The following is a 14,723-nucleotide window of genomic DNA, read 5'->3' as shown; positions in this document are numbered from 1 at the left end:
ATGTTAGAATGGTAGGGCTTTGGTCTACTGGGTTATATAAAATATATTAAAGTGAACTTCCCACCTGTTCCTTTGCACCTCAAGAAATATGGCTTCTGGAATAGTTTTCAAGTTAGGTATGTTAGACTGCACACTGGTTAGACAGAGTGACACACTGTTGTATATGTGGAAAGAGTTGCCAATATGAGCTGAGGGAGAGTGGCTGTAGTTGAAGGTCACTGGATTTGGCCACGGTGACATCATTTATCCTAGTCTCACCCAGATTCCAAGTTCTCAGTGTCTATTGTGCATCAAAAATACCAGCCAATCTGGAGAGAAGTATTGTGCATGGTAGCCAATCCATCCAGCAACCAGGCATCCAACCACAGAGGCCCAGACTCCCAAGGGCAACTTCTCTGTGGTGCTCCCCTCCTCCTCAAATCTTCCCCTACCCCAGCTCAGCCCCACGTCAAGCTACTTGGATCTGCATCATCCATCAGCATCACCATATCCTCTTTTCCCCACCCAAAAGAGGTTAAAAATGTCTCCTTCATTGTCTACTTTCAGACATTTAAACTCTTGATATATCCTTGCCAACTGTGTCTTCCATGTCCGGTGTTTGTCTTACAGCTTCCTGTTCAACTGGTAAAGATCACATGTTTGGCAATGGTTGTGTTGACATTATATTCTCATACTAGCCTTTTCAGAGTACATTTTCTTGCCTTTGTCTTTGCTAAAATACTGAGCATTGTGTCAGTACCCTTTCCAGACTCAGGTGTGCTCTGTGGCTCCAACTGAGGTGGACTTGTTCTTATAACAGATATTCTGGGTGAGGGAACAGGCTCACCATGATCGGAAAGTGGATTCTGCACACAACACTGGAAAGTCCCTTTGGTTTCTCTGTGCCATTTTGCTTCCCTCCAGTAATTTCCAGTGGACTCTAGAGTGCTTAAAAAAGTATGTCTTGCAGTGACACATTGTTAGAGAGCATGGAGCCTTGATCTTCTGAATCTTCTATTGCATAGAATTAGGGAGAGTCCTATGGATTTCACCATGAGGCATTTAATCAAGTCATGAAAGCAACTCTAGACCAATTGTGGCCAATAAAAAAATCCAGTCACGATGCCCCACACACTCTGAAAGATAACTTATCATTGAATGGAACTAGCAGGTGGCTCAGTGTTGAGCTACTTAGAAAAGAAGAGATATGATTAACTCAGTTCATTTTCTTCCCATTTGATAACCACGTAAAAACTGCAGGTGCCAATCTAGAAAGTGGAAAATGAAGCCATGAGTTTAAGAAAGACACCAGGGAGCCTAATTTGTAGCCCAGTGCCCTCAGCTGATGGATGGTTAGGAGGGCCTACGGTTCAGGGAAGCAACCGCTGTGCCTACTAGCATGTGGTCACCTCCCCTGACAAAGTCTATCCAGAGCTTGGACCTGACCCAATATACTTTCCTCTGTTAATGAAAGTTCCAGGGAAAGTTACGACAGCTCTTTCCTCCAGGCTGTCATTGATCAACTCCAGGTGCAGCGGAGTAGGAGGGAAGTTTAAGGAGAAAGCTTCAGGGTCAGACAGAAAGTTGGATGTTGAACTCTTGATATGGGGGAGTCTTCCCACATGGACACTGCCTGCCTTTTCCTCCACTCTTCTAGTTAGAAGCCTGTCACTTTAATCCCCTTGTTACCTGCACATAAAGGGGAACAAGAGTACCCTCCTCAGCAGTTAGCCAGCCACCTCTCCCCCCATGCAGTGGGACCCCTTACCAACATGGGAGGACTTGGGAGTAGACTGCTAGTGATCAGTCCCCAGCCAGACCTGTTGCAGGAGGAAATAGCAAACTTTTATTCCTGGAGGGTCCGAAGGGAGGAAGGACTTGGGATGGGGCATCTGGGTGGTTCTGTATTCTGCTCTTCTTCCTTAAATATCTTCCTAAAAACCTGCGTCTACCATTGTTGTGAGACTTACACACTTACCCAGTCTCCTTAGTAAAGCCACTCACACACAGTACCTATTTCTCTGTAATAGCCAAGGGTTGGCCAGTGAGAATATTTCCTGCTTTTCAACTTGATATTACAAAGATCTCTGTATCTTGTCTTTGAGATGCGCCAAGTCTAATTCCTTTGCCCAAAGTCTGGAGCTCCCTGGGTTTTTCTGCATGGAGGCACAGAACCCCATGAAGACTTGGGTGCTGGAAGACTGAAAGCTGAGATGAGGGAGCATCAAGAACTTCTGACACACTGCTTTATTCTTTGCTTTTTATTTTTACATATTTTTATTGTTTTATTTTGTTTTGTTTTGTTTGTTTGTTTGTTTTTGTTTTTGTTTTTGTTTTGTTTTTTTGTTTTTGAGACAGAATCTTACTATGAAACCCAGGCTGGTTTTGACAAGGTTCCCTTGCCTCCGACTTCCAAAGTGCTTTTTTTTTTTAACAGTTATCTGCCACCACCATGTCCAAATTGACCTTCTGAAGCTTTAATGTTTATGGGTACTTTATTCATTTATCAAACTCTCCTATTCCTGAAAAGATTAGAAGTATTTCTACAGGCAATCTTGGCAAGTCCCCAAGTGGAAGTGGAAGTTTTTGTCCTGCAACGTGCTACCAAGTATCTGACAAGGAGACTAAACATTAATTATAAATTCTTGGCCAATAGCTCAGGCTTGTTACTAGCTAACTCTTAAACTTAAATTAACCCATATTTTTTATCTATGCTTTGCCATGTGGCTTGTTACCTTTTCTCAGTATGGCATGCCCATCTTGCTCTCTTTGTGTCTGTCAGTGACTCCTTTGACTCTGCCCTTCTTCATCCCAGCATCCTTAGTTTGGTCACCCTGCCTATACTTCCTGCCTGGCTATTGGCCAGTCAGCTTTTTATTAAACCAATCCAAGTGACAAATCTTTTTAGTATACAAGTCAATTCATTTCAGTTTTGTATGGGGACGTATTCAACAGAGGATGTGTCTTAGTTAGGATTTCTATTGCTGTGTACCATGGCAATTATTAATAAAGAAAACATTAAATTGAGGCTGGCTTACAGTTTCAGAGATTTAGCCCATTATCATCATGATGGGAAGCATGGTGACATGCAGGCAGATATGGTGCTGGAGAGTTAGCTGTAAGTTCTACACCTGGATTGTCAGGTAGCTGGAAGAGAGAGTGACACTGGGCCTGGCTTGAGCACTTGAAACCTCAAAGCCCACCCTCAGTGACACACTTCCTCCAACAAGACCACACCTCCTAATAGTGCCACTCCCTATGAACCTACAGGGGTCATTTTCATTGAAAGCCACCACGGGAGAGTAGCTAAATTAGTAGTCTAATTCAGATTTTGTTGTTCTGTTTTGTCTGTTGAGGTAGGATCTTTCTATGTAGCCCAGGATGGCTCAATCTCAAGATCCTCCTGCATCTGCCTCCTCAGTATACAAGGCAGATCTGAGTCTCAGCAGAATTCACTTTCTCCTTCTGTCTGTCTGCTTCTCTCTTGTTACACATACAGTTTTTCTCTAGTTTCTTTATGATAATAGTTGTTATTATTATAATTACTACACCATACATTTATTTAGTGCTGTAGATACACAAAGCATCTTTAGCATCTGATCTTGCTTCATCTTTCTAGCAGTGTTCTGTATAGAATACTGCAGCCCGTGGGGTTGAGAGCCTTGAAGTGTTAGTGCACTAAGTCAAACCTTTGGTAATGACAGTGTCCAATCATGGGCACTAAAGATCCAGAGATCTAAAATGGACAGCTATAAAAACTGCTGTTAATAATTAGCACATTAACCATTGTGAAGACAGAAAATAGGACACTAGGGGAAAGATGTGCTTCCTTTTACTCTGACACTTTAGTTCTATACATGAGAGCTTGTGCTAATGGTATAACAGAGAAGAGCTTTGTATTTCCATGAAGGGTGTGGTAAAGGTAGAGGTGCATACAGGCCACTTGAGAGTCAGTGATGATGTCTTTAGCATAGCACTATGAGCCAAGGTGGAGAATTGCCCTAACCCTGCTTTACCGCATAGGCCCAGATCTGGGATTGGCTCAGTTAATTCTGTTCCAAGAACACATGGGTCAAGATAGTTCACAACAACATACTTTGGGTCAGTTATGAGGTAACTTCTATACACCACATTTTGGGTTAGATTCTGAGTCCCTAGAGTCAGCAAGGAGAGATAGTCTTCTCCTTGTCTTTCCTTCTTTATTCCTCTTAAGTCAGCTTTCTTGCTGGGTAAGGTAACTACGCTGCAAGATTTTTGGAGATAATTATTGAGGATCTAACATGAATCTGGTGAAGATATTTAATATCATACTATTGCTCAATTCCTATTTGTCAACTCTTGAATTTTGTTCTCATTTAATTTCTTTTCTTTCTGACCTCAGCAAAAATATAAAGAAGACTATGAAAAGAAAGTTAAAGGAAAATGGAGTGAGACACCCTGTTTTGAAATTGCAACAGCCAGAATGAACGCTGATAACCTCAGCCCAGTAAGTAGGGAGTGAGGGCCAGATGTCCTGGGAGGGGATCCCTTTCTTTGACAACTTCCAACTGCTTGCAACATCTCAAGGAATTCTAGAATGCTAGATACTGTTTTGACTGAGTTCCAGGATTTATACCTCAATTTTCGTAGGAATAACTTGGTGAGACCCTCTTATTAATTACAAAGTGAAATTAGCGTGAGTTTTAAGAGGCTCTTTTTAGTTGTATTCTTTGACTGCTGAACAAAATTGTACATTTATAGCATTGATTGATTTCATTTCTTTTCATTGGGAAACAGAAATCTAATTCTTTTCTGTTCTTCTGCTCTGGCTCTCCAGAGTTCTTTGTTGGTGGCCCAAAAGGCTGTGCCTTTCCGGTTGTTCTCTGGGCCTGTTCTAAGTGTCCAGATCTCTGTTAAGCTGATAAGCATTTTGGCCACCACATTCTCCAATTGCAACCTGACCGGCCTCAACCAAGGGCTAGGGTGTGGACTTGAGGAGTTCTGCCCAGTCCCCTCTGCCCTGGAAGCTTGTCTTCACAGCTGTTCTCTGGTGTCTTTACTGTCTCACAGAGGAAGTATCAGGAAGACTTCGAGAACATGAAAGACCAGATCTACTTCATGCAGACGGAAACACCTGAGTATAAAATGAATAAACAGGCTGGAGTTGCAGCTAGCAAGGTATAAATGAAGACATTTTCCCATTTCTTCATGTCTGTAGTGGGGTGAACTTCTCCTAACTCGGGCTCTCACATGTAATTTAAAAGAAGTTGGTGAGTAGATTCTTAGGGAAATTACTGAATTTGAGACCAGTGGGAAATAGAATGCCTAAAAACAGTTTTAAAGAATTATGTTGGAATTACAATAGGAGCACCCAATCACCATTTTCATTATTTCACGGAGTGAAGGGCTGTTTGCTGGCCAGAAGCATGACAATAATCATCTCAGCTAGCAGAACTTCCATTGGAAAAAATAATTGGCAGCTTTATGTGCATGCTTTATACTCAACACTGTCATTAGTCTTGTGTTCTTACTGATGGGTGAAAAACCTAGTCACAAATACGACCAGAAGTCCATGGACATCTTCATGTGCCCTGTAGAGTGAGTTTGATAAGCAGGTTATGCTTTGAAATTTCAAAGTGGTATGGTTTTTATAAAAAGCATAAACTTCAAGGTCAAATAAACTTGTTGGATCTTGGCCTTTCCCAGAGCCCTGACTCTGCCAGAGGAGAGGAAACAGGACTCCATCACTTAGAAAGTGTAAAACAATGGTGTTTTGGACCAGGTTACCAGCAGGGCAAGGAATGAGAAATATTTAGGAAGTAGAGCACTTGATTTGGTGAAGGATTGGATATGGGATATGAGAGAAAGCTTTCAGTCTAGGCAGCTAGTTGGATGGGATTTCCCTGAGGGAATTTTATATAAAATTGGGGGACATTAGTGTGTGGAAAGTAACGTCATGAGACTGGGCAGCACAAAGGAGGTAGAGTGGGTGGACAGCTCCACTGACTGAACCCTGACATGCTCCCAGGTGAGAAAGGAGCACAGTTGACAGGTAGCAGGAGTGTGTATAGCAGGTGAAAGGGAAGGATGGAGTTATCATTTGTACCAAGTGTTTCTACCTGGAGAGTCACTGGCAGCCCAAAGAACAAGTTGGTTGAGTTTGCTAGAGAGGGCATAGGACTAAATAATAGAGAAGAAACCACTGGAGGTCAGAGTATATTAAGTTCTTTCAATAATTTTCCCAAAAGAGATGGTAGCTGATGGGAAAGACTGTGATAAGGAGTGTTTTAAGATAGAACATACAATGCCATGGTGCTACACTGATGGGAAAATCCAATAGAGAGGTAACACTGAGCTGAGGCTGAGAGAAAACTGCTGGGTTGATGCCCTTGAAGGAGGGGAGATCTGATCTGTAAGAGGAGGGATGACATTGTCCCAAGCCCTAACAGTTCTTCCATATGATAGAGGCAGGTAGCATGGGAGGATTTGAGATTGTCCTTTCTGCTCAGTTCTGTTTTTCGAGGGAGTTTATAATTCCATGAGGTAGAAAGGTTGTGTAGGTCTCCCATTCCTGTAGAGCCTGTAGAGTAGCCCCTGTGGTACTCTGGGTAGGCAGTAGGTTGGCACATCTGGGTTTCAGTTGCACATCACCTGTCATCATCTACTAAGTGGATTGGCCTTGTTTTGTAAAGCTTGTAGAGGTAGTGGATTATTTAGGATCCCTCAGACTTCAATGGTTACACTTCCCAAATACAAGTGAGACTAGAGATCATGGTCTGACTCAGGACCGTGCTGTCCTTCTCACGGTGGACATATTCCTTATCAGAGTTTTTAATTTCCCTAGCCCCTAACTTACAGCTCCTGCCATGGTTGGAATTTAAAGTACAAGGTGGGAAGAGAGAGGAAAGCTGAGGTTCCCACCATTCATCCCACCTGGCTGCTTTTTCTCCTGCCTGTGGATGAAATATGTGCTCGCTCAAACATGGCTATAGAAAAGGCATAAACGCAGAGTTGGTGATGCTCCTAGCGTCTTGTCTTCCGGCTGTACAGGCAGATGGCAGCTGGAAGTGAGAAGCTGAGTGAAGGCTCTACAGGAGCAGACATCTGGGGCACGATGCGCTGTCACAATTTCTGTCTCTCTCTTTCCCCCAATATTTATGTGTCTTTCTCCTTCTGAGGACAGAGACCATATGCTGTTCTTTTTGTGCCTTTCCCAAAGCCAGACACATAATCAACTCCCTCTGATATTTTTGAATGAATAAAATGAATGAAAAGAAAAAGGTTCCTGGAAATTCATGCAGTGTCTGTACTGCTGCTAGGACTTACTATGGGTATTGGGGTTATAAAATGTCAAGCTGCCATTTTTCTAAAAAGGAAATTGATTTGTGGAATCATGCCATAATCGCTATAATGGAGCAGAGGACAAAAATAACCCGTGGAGTTACTTTATTATTTTATTTCATCCCACAGGTAAAATACAAAGAAGACTACGAGAAGAATAAAGCAAAAGCTGACTATAATGTACTTCCTGCTTCAGAGAACCCACTGCTCAGGCAGCTGAAGGCAGCAGGAAACGTCCTCAGTGATGTAAGTCAACTCTCTTCACAAATGTTTTTAAACCTTAACCTTGCGAGAGATGGTGTCTTCCTCCTTGTGTGACACCTGTACTTCTGTGTAGCTTTGCTAATGTTTTAATGTTATGGAGGAGGAGTCACTCAGAGCTGACTAGCCATAGAAGGCTAAGTGTCTCTAAACATAACATGCCTTACTGTCTGCAGCCAGTGGAGTGAGTTCAAAGGGCAGGGAAGTCCTCATCTGCTTAGAAGATTCCAGAATCTGAGCCTCCTTGTGGGCATGGAACACCTTGTGCTGGGTTTCTGAACACGCAAAAGGAGACTTTCAAAAACAGAGCTACCACCTGAAACTATCATCTGCATACACTGAACTCAGAAAATGCCTTCTGACATGTTCCCTGCCTGCTTCTACCTGGAGAATTGTTAAGAGCCTGAGAAAGGGACTTGAGGAGATGGCTCAGAGGTTAAGAGTACTGGCTGCTCTTCCAGAGGTCCTGAGTTCAATTCCCAGCAACAACGTGGTGGCTCACAGCCATCTGTAATGAGATCTAGTGCCCTCTTCTGGTGTGCAGGCATACATGCAGGCAGAACACTGTATACATAATAAATAAACAAATCTTTTTTAAAAAGATAAAGCACTTGATGCTTAAAAAATAGAGCCCAAGTAAGCTATCGGAATCGAGATAGATAAAGTAAGCCAGAGCTTTGTGTGAAAAGACTAAAGGTCCAAGATCAATTTACCAATTTGACTAAACACACACACACACACACACACACACACACACACAAATATATATATATTACATGTACCACAAACACAGGAAATACACATACACAACAAACACACATGTTAAATGTGTGGTAATTTAAGGTTTTAGATGGACAGATTATATGAAACTTTTTCCAAGATTCCAAGAGTTTACATAGCTCTCTGACTAGGTTAGTTAATGGTTCCCTACCCTTGAACCATGTCAACATGGTGGGGGATGTATGCGTGTTTCTAGGGAGTGGAAGGGGGTAATTCATCTGTCCAAATAGCTCTGCTGTAATCTCAACACTAAATGCTCCTGTTTTCTGAATGAAGGGTACATTTATTAAACAAACCACCTCAGACTCAAATCTACTGTTGCCAGAAACAGGAATGTCTTACAAAGCAATAGGATTATTGACATTTTGAAAATCCAACATGAAAAATTGGTGACAGTCTGCTTTCTCAGCTGTGCACTTGAAACAATCATTAATTGATTTTTGTTATTTTAAGGCTAAATATAAATGCTAGCAGTGAAGGCAAGCTAATGATGACCCGTGTGCTCTCATATGGGTCTTATTCTAGTTCTAATCAAATACTCATATGGTCTTATTTTTTAAGCATAATTGTGTATTTTGTTCAACTCACCTTTCTATGAAAGTTTATTTTAAAAATAACAAAGCTAAATAGCCTGCCATTATCATAGCCTCTGTGTACTTGGAGCACAGTCAGTGAGAGTGTAAGTGTGCTGAGAGAGAGAGAGAGAGAGAGAGAGAGAGAGAGAGAGAGAGAGAGAGAGACCAGCTTAGAGGCATGGACCTGACAACAAGGCTCAGCTAGAGGTAGCATGTTGGCTTCTGAAGTTTTTGAAATGTTAAAAACTCAGCTTTTACAATCATTGCTAACAATACCATGACACTGAGTGTTTGACTGTCAGTTTCTAAGGTAGTTGACAGGTGGCGTCTTTTCTTCTTCTTTTGTTTGGTGTTAGAAAATCTGAATGCTGTAATCAGTGTGGGAGTGGCGGGCTCTATTTTAACTGACCCCTCCCCCTTTGGCAGAAACTATACAAGGAAAACTATGAAAAGACAAAGGCCAAGAGCATAAACTACTGTGAGACCCCCAAGTTCCAGCTTGATTCCGTACTGCAGAACTTCAGTAGTGATGTAAGTGACCAGACTGTCGCCCAATCTGTTTAAAAGCTCTCTTATGTAATAAGCTGATGATCAATTAATAAATGAGGTACATTTTGTCTTTCAGACTAAATATAAAGATTCCTATCTAAAGAATATTTTGGGACACTATGTAGGCAGCTTTGAGGACCCGTATCACACACATTGCATGAAAGTGACGGCCCAAAACAGTGATGTAAGTACTAAGGGTATTATCTTTACTTTCTAAATATGATGCTGTAGGTTGAAGGCATAAAACAATGATTGGAGCCTTACATCTAATTATTCCCCCTCCTAGAAAAACTACAAAGCAGAGTATGAAGAGGACAGAGGCAAAGGCTTCTTCCCCCAGACCATCACCCAGGAATATGAAGCAATCAAGAAACTGGATCAGTGTAAAGATGTACGTTCACAGAGTGAACTTGTGACAAAGCCTTCCCTCCCCTTTACACCAGATTCTTTCTACTTCAAGGACATTGATCCAGATGTTGCTGCCCTTTGTGGCATCTAGAGGTCAAGATCCTTTCAAAATGTTGACCACTTTACAAATATGTTTAAGTGAGGCACTCATAAGAAACAGCGTCTATTTCATAGAAGATATTCTCCTGTTTCTGCTGGCATCCCGTGTCAGGAGCTAATTCTAGCCCATTGCTGTGAAGAACTATAAAGAATCTGAAGACATGGGTCATTCTTCCTATTCATAGAAGAGCATCTCTCAAAAAACTGCAATCCAGCTAAACACAAACACAAGAAATGTTTGCTTAACCACCAGTTTCTTTGGGGTGGGGTGGGACAGGGTCTTCTTTCTTGGTTCATAGACCCCTTGGACCTCACAGACAACACTAAACCAAACTTCTTTGTTTCCTCACAGCACACCTACAAAGCCCACCCAGACAAGACCAAGTTCACTCAAGTTATAGACTCCCCTGTTCAGTTGCAAGCTCAGGTCAATTCCAAACAGCTGAGTGATGTAAGTTCTTCTAAACTATCTGGGGAAGGAATTATGGGGGTGGGGAGACATTTCATAAGTCTATGCAGAAATTCAATTTGTTCCATTTTGTAGTTCTGGCATCAAACCCCAAGCCTTGTTCATGCTGGGAATAATGCTCTACCACTACCTTCTCAGGGCATAAAATCCAACTTTTTATTTGATTGCATTTGTTAGCAAACCATTACATTTTAGTAGATGCTTATATATTTGTAATCAGTTAAAATGTTTTTCTATCTGGATGGACTGAATCTTTTCAAGTAGACAACACTTAGTAAAATTGTTCATCCAAGGAAACCAGTGTGGCTCTAAGTATTGAAAAGGACACAAATTCTAAATTTCGACAAAACTAGGTTCATATCTCAGCTTCTTGTGACAAGGTATTAAAATGACTTAACCTTTCTGGGCCTCTTTCTCTTACATAATGTGTAGATGTGCGAAAATTAACATGATAGGAGATGTGTTTCAAGTATGTAGTCTGTGGCCCAGACCAGATACGTAACATGCAGGCTTCTCTCTGTCAAATAACTTTCTAAAAATGGAAACCTGGAGATAAATATTATTGTATGAGCTTTCGATATGGACCACCAAGCTTGTATTGGTCTAAAAAATAAAAATAAAAATGGCCCTAGTATATTTATGGCCAAAAATGGCAGTTGAACTATAGTATCAGTAAGCATGCTATATGAAAGGTGACACTTGGGAAGGGATCTCCAGTCAGTGACATCAGCGAGGATAAGGAAGCCAGGACAGGGTGTCTGAACCACAGGGGCCAATTGTGAAAGGCGTGGAGAGGAATGTGTATGAAGAGCTCCTCATTCTGTCACCTACGGGGGTGGAGGACATGGTGACTGTGATGGACATAATGACAGGTACAAGGGTCCAGGACACAGGTTCAGCAGTGCGGAGTAACTTTCCTACGCTTTCCTTGCTCACATGATCTTCGTCGGTTATTTCGCAAAATGTCTGAAGGAGTATTTGGTGAATCTTTATCTTCTGGACTTAGTGATCCTCTCTCTCTGCCCCTGTACCCCGCTTCCTGCTCTTTAGCTAAACTACAAAGCCAAACACGAGAGTGAGAAATTCAAGTGTCATATACCTCCGGATGCGCCTGCCTTCATCCAGCACAGAGTCAATGCCTATAACCTGAGTGACGTAAGTGCCTCGTGGACTGCAGCATGTGGGTGGCACAGTGACAGCCGTGCACCTAGTTCTGAGTTGCTTCATTGTAATTCAATGACTGCTTCAGTGTTGAAGATAGGAAGAACCTTTAACATTTGTGTCGTGTTTCTACCTCTCCGTCAATGTACCTTTAAGCTGGCCTTGTAGATCCCTACTGCCTCTGTGTAGTCATTTTGTAAGTAGTGCCATTCAGTGGTCAGTAACCCTAATATTTTCTAACCAGCCTCTAAAGTGTCACCATGCATATGGATTCCATTGTAAATCTTAGTGGTAGATCTATTCACAGCATTTATATATACTATGCCGTAATTCAATTTTCCTAGTATATGATCTTTTTGTTCTAGTATATGATCTTTTTTGTCCACAGGCCTACAGTGTTCCTTTTTACATAAATTAGATTTATTTCTATATGTAAGAAAGCTTATGCTAATGATAACACAGAGCATCTAAAGGGCAAAAGGCCATAAATCCATTGCCAGCTTTAATTTCCAAATTAAATCTTACAGAAAAGTTAAATTGCCCTCTTCTTCAACAATTCCCAAAACAAGTACTGTGATTATCCTGCATCGGTGGGCAGTAGAGTGATTCAGAAAATGACCTCTCAGTGGGTCTAAAGGACAAAGGAAAGTGATGCCTAAAGCCACCAAGAGTAGGCTCACTGCAGAGTGTTGTACCACTCTCTACTATTTAGGTCAGGACTCAGATATTAGCGTGACCCCTGAAATTGAGATAATTGGATGAGAGATTCTGATGCAGAACAAGAAACCTCAGAATCAGAAGCTCCATCTTAAAGAGAATTACCTTAAATAGGCACAATTTCCTAGACCATGGGCAGGGTCCATTTGTTTTCTGTTGAGAATAAAATGATGAGTTAGCCTGGGTCTTCACTTTTGCTCATTCATTTCTCAGAATGTCTACAAGCAAGACTGGGAGAAGAGCAAAGCTAAGAAGTTTGACATCAAGGTGGATGCCATCCCCCTGCTGGCAGCCAAAGCCAACAGCAAGAATGCCAGTGATGTGAGTGTGGCCCTGGGCTGGGCTGCTGGCCTGGGATGTCCCTGCGGACCAGTTAGCATGTGCGGTGTCCTTGCAGGTGATGTACAAGAAGGACTATGAGAAGAACAAAGGCAAGATGATTGGCGCCCTCAGCATCAATGATGACCCCAAGATGCTGCACTCCCTGAAGACAGCCAAAAACCAGAGTGACGTGAGTGTCTCTGCAAAACCACTCTGCTTTGATGTGGGTACCCCACTGATTAATATAACCTCGAGTTGGATGTCAGCCTCCATTCAAGTCTCAGATTCACATAGCAAATTAAATGTGGAGAGGCTCTGGTTAGCTGAGATGCACTGTCTGTGATGTCTTTCTTCTCTTGAAGGCTGCTTCTTGATCTCCTCCATGCCTTTGTTTCATAAGGAGAAAACAAACCCTAGAAACAAGGCTTCCTTTCCCAGAAGTGGGCTAAATGTATTGGTCTACAGAATGTCCCTACTATCAGCGTGGATGTCGCTCACTGGGGCCCTGAACTAAGGTGTTTGCAAAGATATGCAGAAAACAAAAAGCAGGAAGGGAGAAAAATAACTGAGAGACAAAGCAGAAAGACCAGATGAAGTATGAATGTAAAAGCAAGATATTTCAGTTTAAGAAGTTTATAAAATGTTGGTTTCATTTTGAAGACTTTAATCCTTCCTTTAAAAAAAAAAAAATCTACCGAAACTGCCTTTGTAATTCCTAATAAGAAAGAAATTCTTCTTGTATTTCATGTCATTTACAAGCACCCCTGCTTTTACTGAGTGTATTTTGAGGTTTCTATGTGAGAGAATTAAAGGGGAGCGTGAAGAAACATATGACAGACACACGCATTAAAGGACTAAAAACCTTAAAAGCTATCATTCGAGGACAGCCACTTTAGAGAAAATGGAAGGTCAGCTGGAAAAGCTGACCTCCAGGGGATGATGAGATGTGCTTGCATCAAGTGGCGAGCTGGTGGCCTTTGTGGGACTACTTGTGTCCTCAGGCCCTTCCTAGGCCTCAGGGCTTATTTTACTCCAATTTTTTAGGTAATCCGCGTTCTTCAAGCACATGCAGTTGGGGCAGTTATTTCAAGGCAGAACATCTCTTGAGTGGCAGCATTCACGTGCTTTCTTTTTCAATCTGAGCAAAACTGAGATAGGTATTAGGAACACTTGCCATTATTAGCATCTGATATTATACAAGATGGGAGCCTCAAGGGTACTCTTCCTTTATAGTGTAAAAAAGTGGAAGAAAACATAACAATCCCATCCCATTATTTCAAACCCGGCCGTGAGGCTGAGGGCTGTTAGTGTGTGGGATACATTTTTTCCTTTGCTCAGTTTTCTGTTTTCCTTTGACAGAGACTATACAGGGAGAACTATGAGAAGACAAAGGCCAAGAGCATGAATTACTGTGAGACCCCCAAGTATCAACTCGACACCCTTCTGAAGAACTTCAGTGAGGTTTGGAAGGCCATGCCCACCTCTTGGGTGGGAAGGCTTTCTTGCCCATTGAAAACAATCACTGTTAACATGAAGTACTGCGTTTTCTTTATTAGGCTAAATATAAAGATTCCTACGTAAAGAATATTCTGGGTCACTATGTAGGCAGCTTTGAGGACCCATACCAAACACACTGCATGAAAGTTTCAGCTCAAAACAGTGACGTAAGTTTGGATCCAGGTACTCTGGCCTTTGGTGACTTGTTTGGGAGCAACAACCATCCTGATTTATTTTATTCTTGTGCATTTTAGAAGAGTTACAAAGCAGAATATGAAGAAGACAAAGGGAAATGCTATTTCCCTCAGACGATAACTCAAGAATATGAAGCTATCAAGAAGCTGGACCAGTGTAAAGACGTAAGTCAGCTGCCCTAAGTTCTTCAGGTTGGGTGTGGGATGCTTGTGACATCTAGTGGTATACCGAACAGGAGTCTAAATGCTATCCCCTAGTGGTCAGGATGCAATATTTTATTTAAATTTGGCTTTGGGGGTTGAGATTGGAGAACACAAGGAAGAAGTCCATTGGCTATGAGATTCTTCCAGGTTTTATTCTTTATTTTTATTAGGTTATACAGCTATAAATTC

At 41.8% G+C, this 14,723-nt stretch overlaps 1 protein-coding gene across 2 annotated transcripts in view; it reads left to right on the top strand.

The window, feature by feature from the left end:
- Neb (nebulin) overlaps positions 1-14,723 on the top strand; it is a 197,348-nt gene that overhangs the window by 14,600 nt on the left and 168,025 nt on the right. For both annotated transcript variants that reach the window (XM_036184940.1, XM_036184939.1), the window contains exons 9-21: positions 4,361-4,465; positions 5,029-5,136; positions 7,429-7,545; positions 9,342-9,446; positions 9,541-9,648; positions 9,751-9,855; positions 10,324-10,422; positions 11,491-11,595; positions 12,532-12,639; positions 12,716-12,829; positions 13,999-14,100; positions 14,196-14,303; positions 14,391-14,495. In XM_036184940.1, the coding sequence (XP_036040833.1) occupies positions 4,361-4,465; positions 5,029-5,136; positions 7,429-7,545; positions 9,342-9,446; positions 9,541-9,648; positions 9,751-9,855; positions 10,324-10,422; positions 11,491-11,595; positions 12,532-12,639; positions 12,716-12,829; positions 13,999-14,100; positions 14,196-14,303; positions 14,391-14,495 (1,389 nt within the window). The remainder of the gene's footprint in view (positions 1-4,360; positions 4,466-5,028; positions 5,137-7,428; positions 7,546-9,341; positions 9,447-9,540; positions 9,649-9,750; positions 9,856-10,323; positions 10,423-11,490; positions 11,596-12,531; positions 12,640-12,715; positions 12,830-13,998; positions 14,101-14,195; positions 14,304-14,390; positions 14,496-14,723) is intronic.

This window comes from Onychomys torridus, chromosome 4 (genome assembly GCF_903995425.1).
Source record: "Onychomys torridus chromosome 4, mOncTor1.1, whole genome shotgun sequence".
NCBI classification, from domain to species: domain Eukaryota; kingdom Metazoa; phylum Chordata; class Mammalia; order Rodentia; family Cricetidae; genus Onychomys; species Onychomys torridus.
Note: the sequence above shows the minus strand (reverse complement) of the source record. Positions and strands in the feature narration are given on the sequence as shown.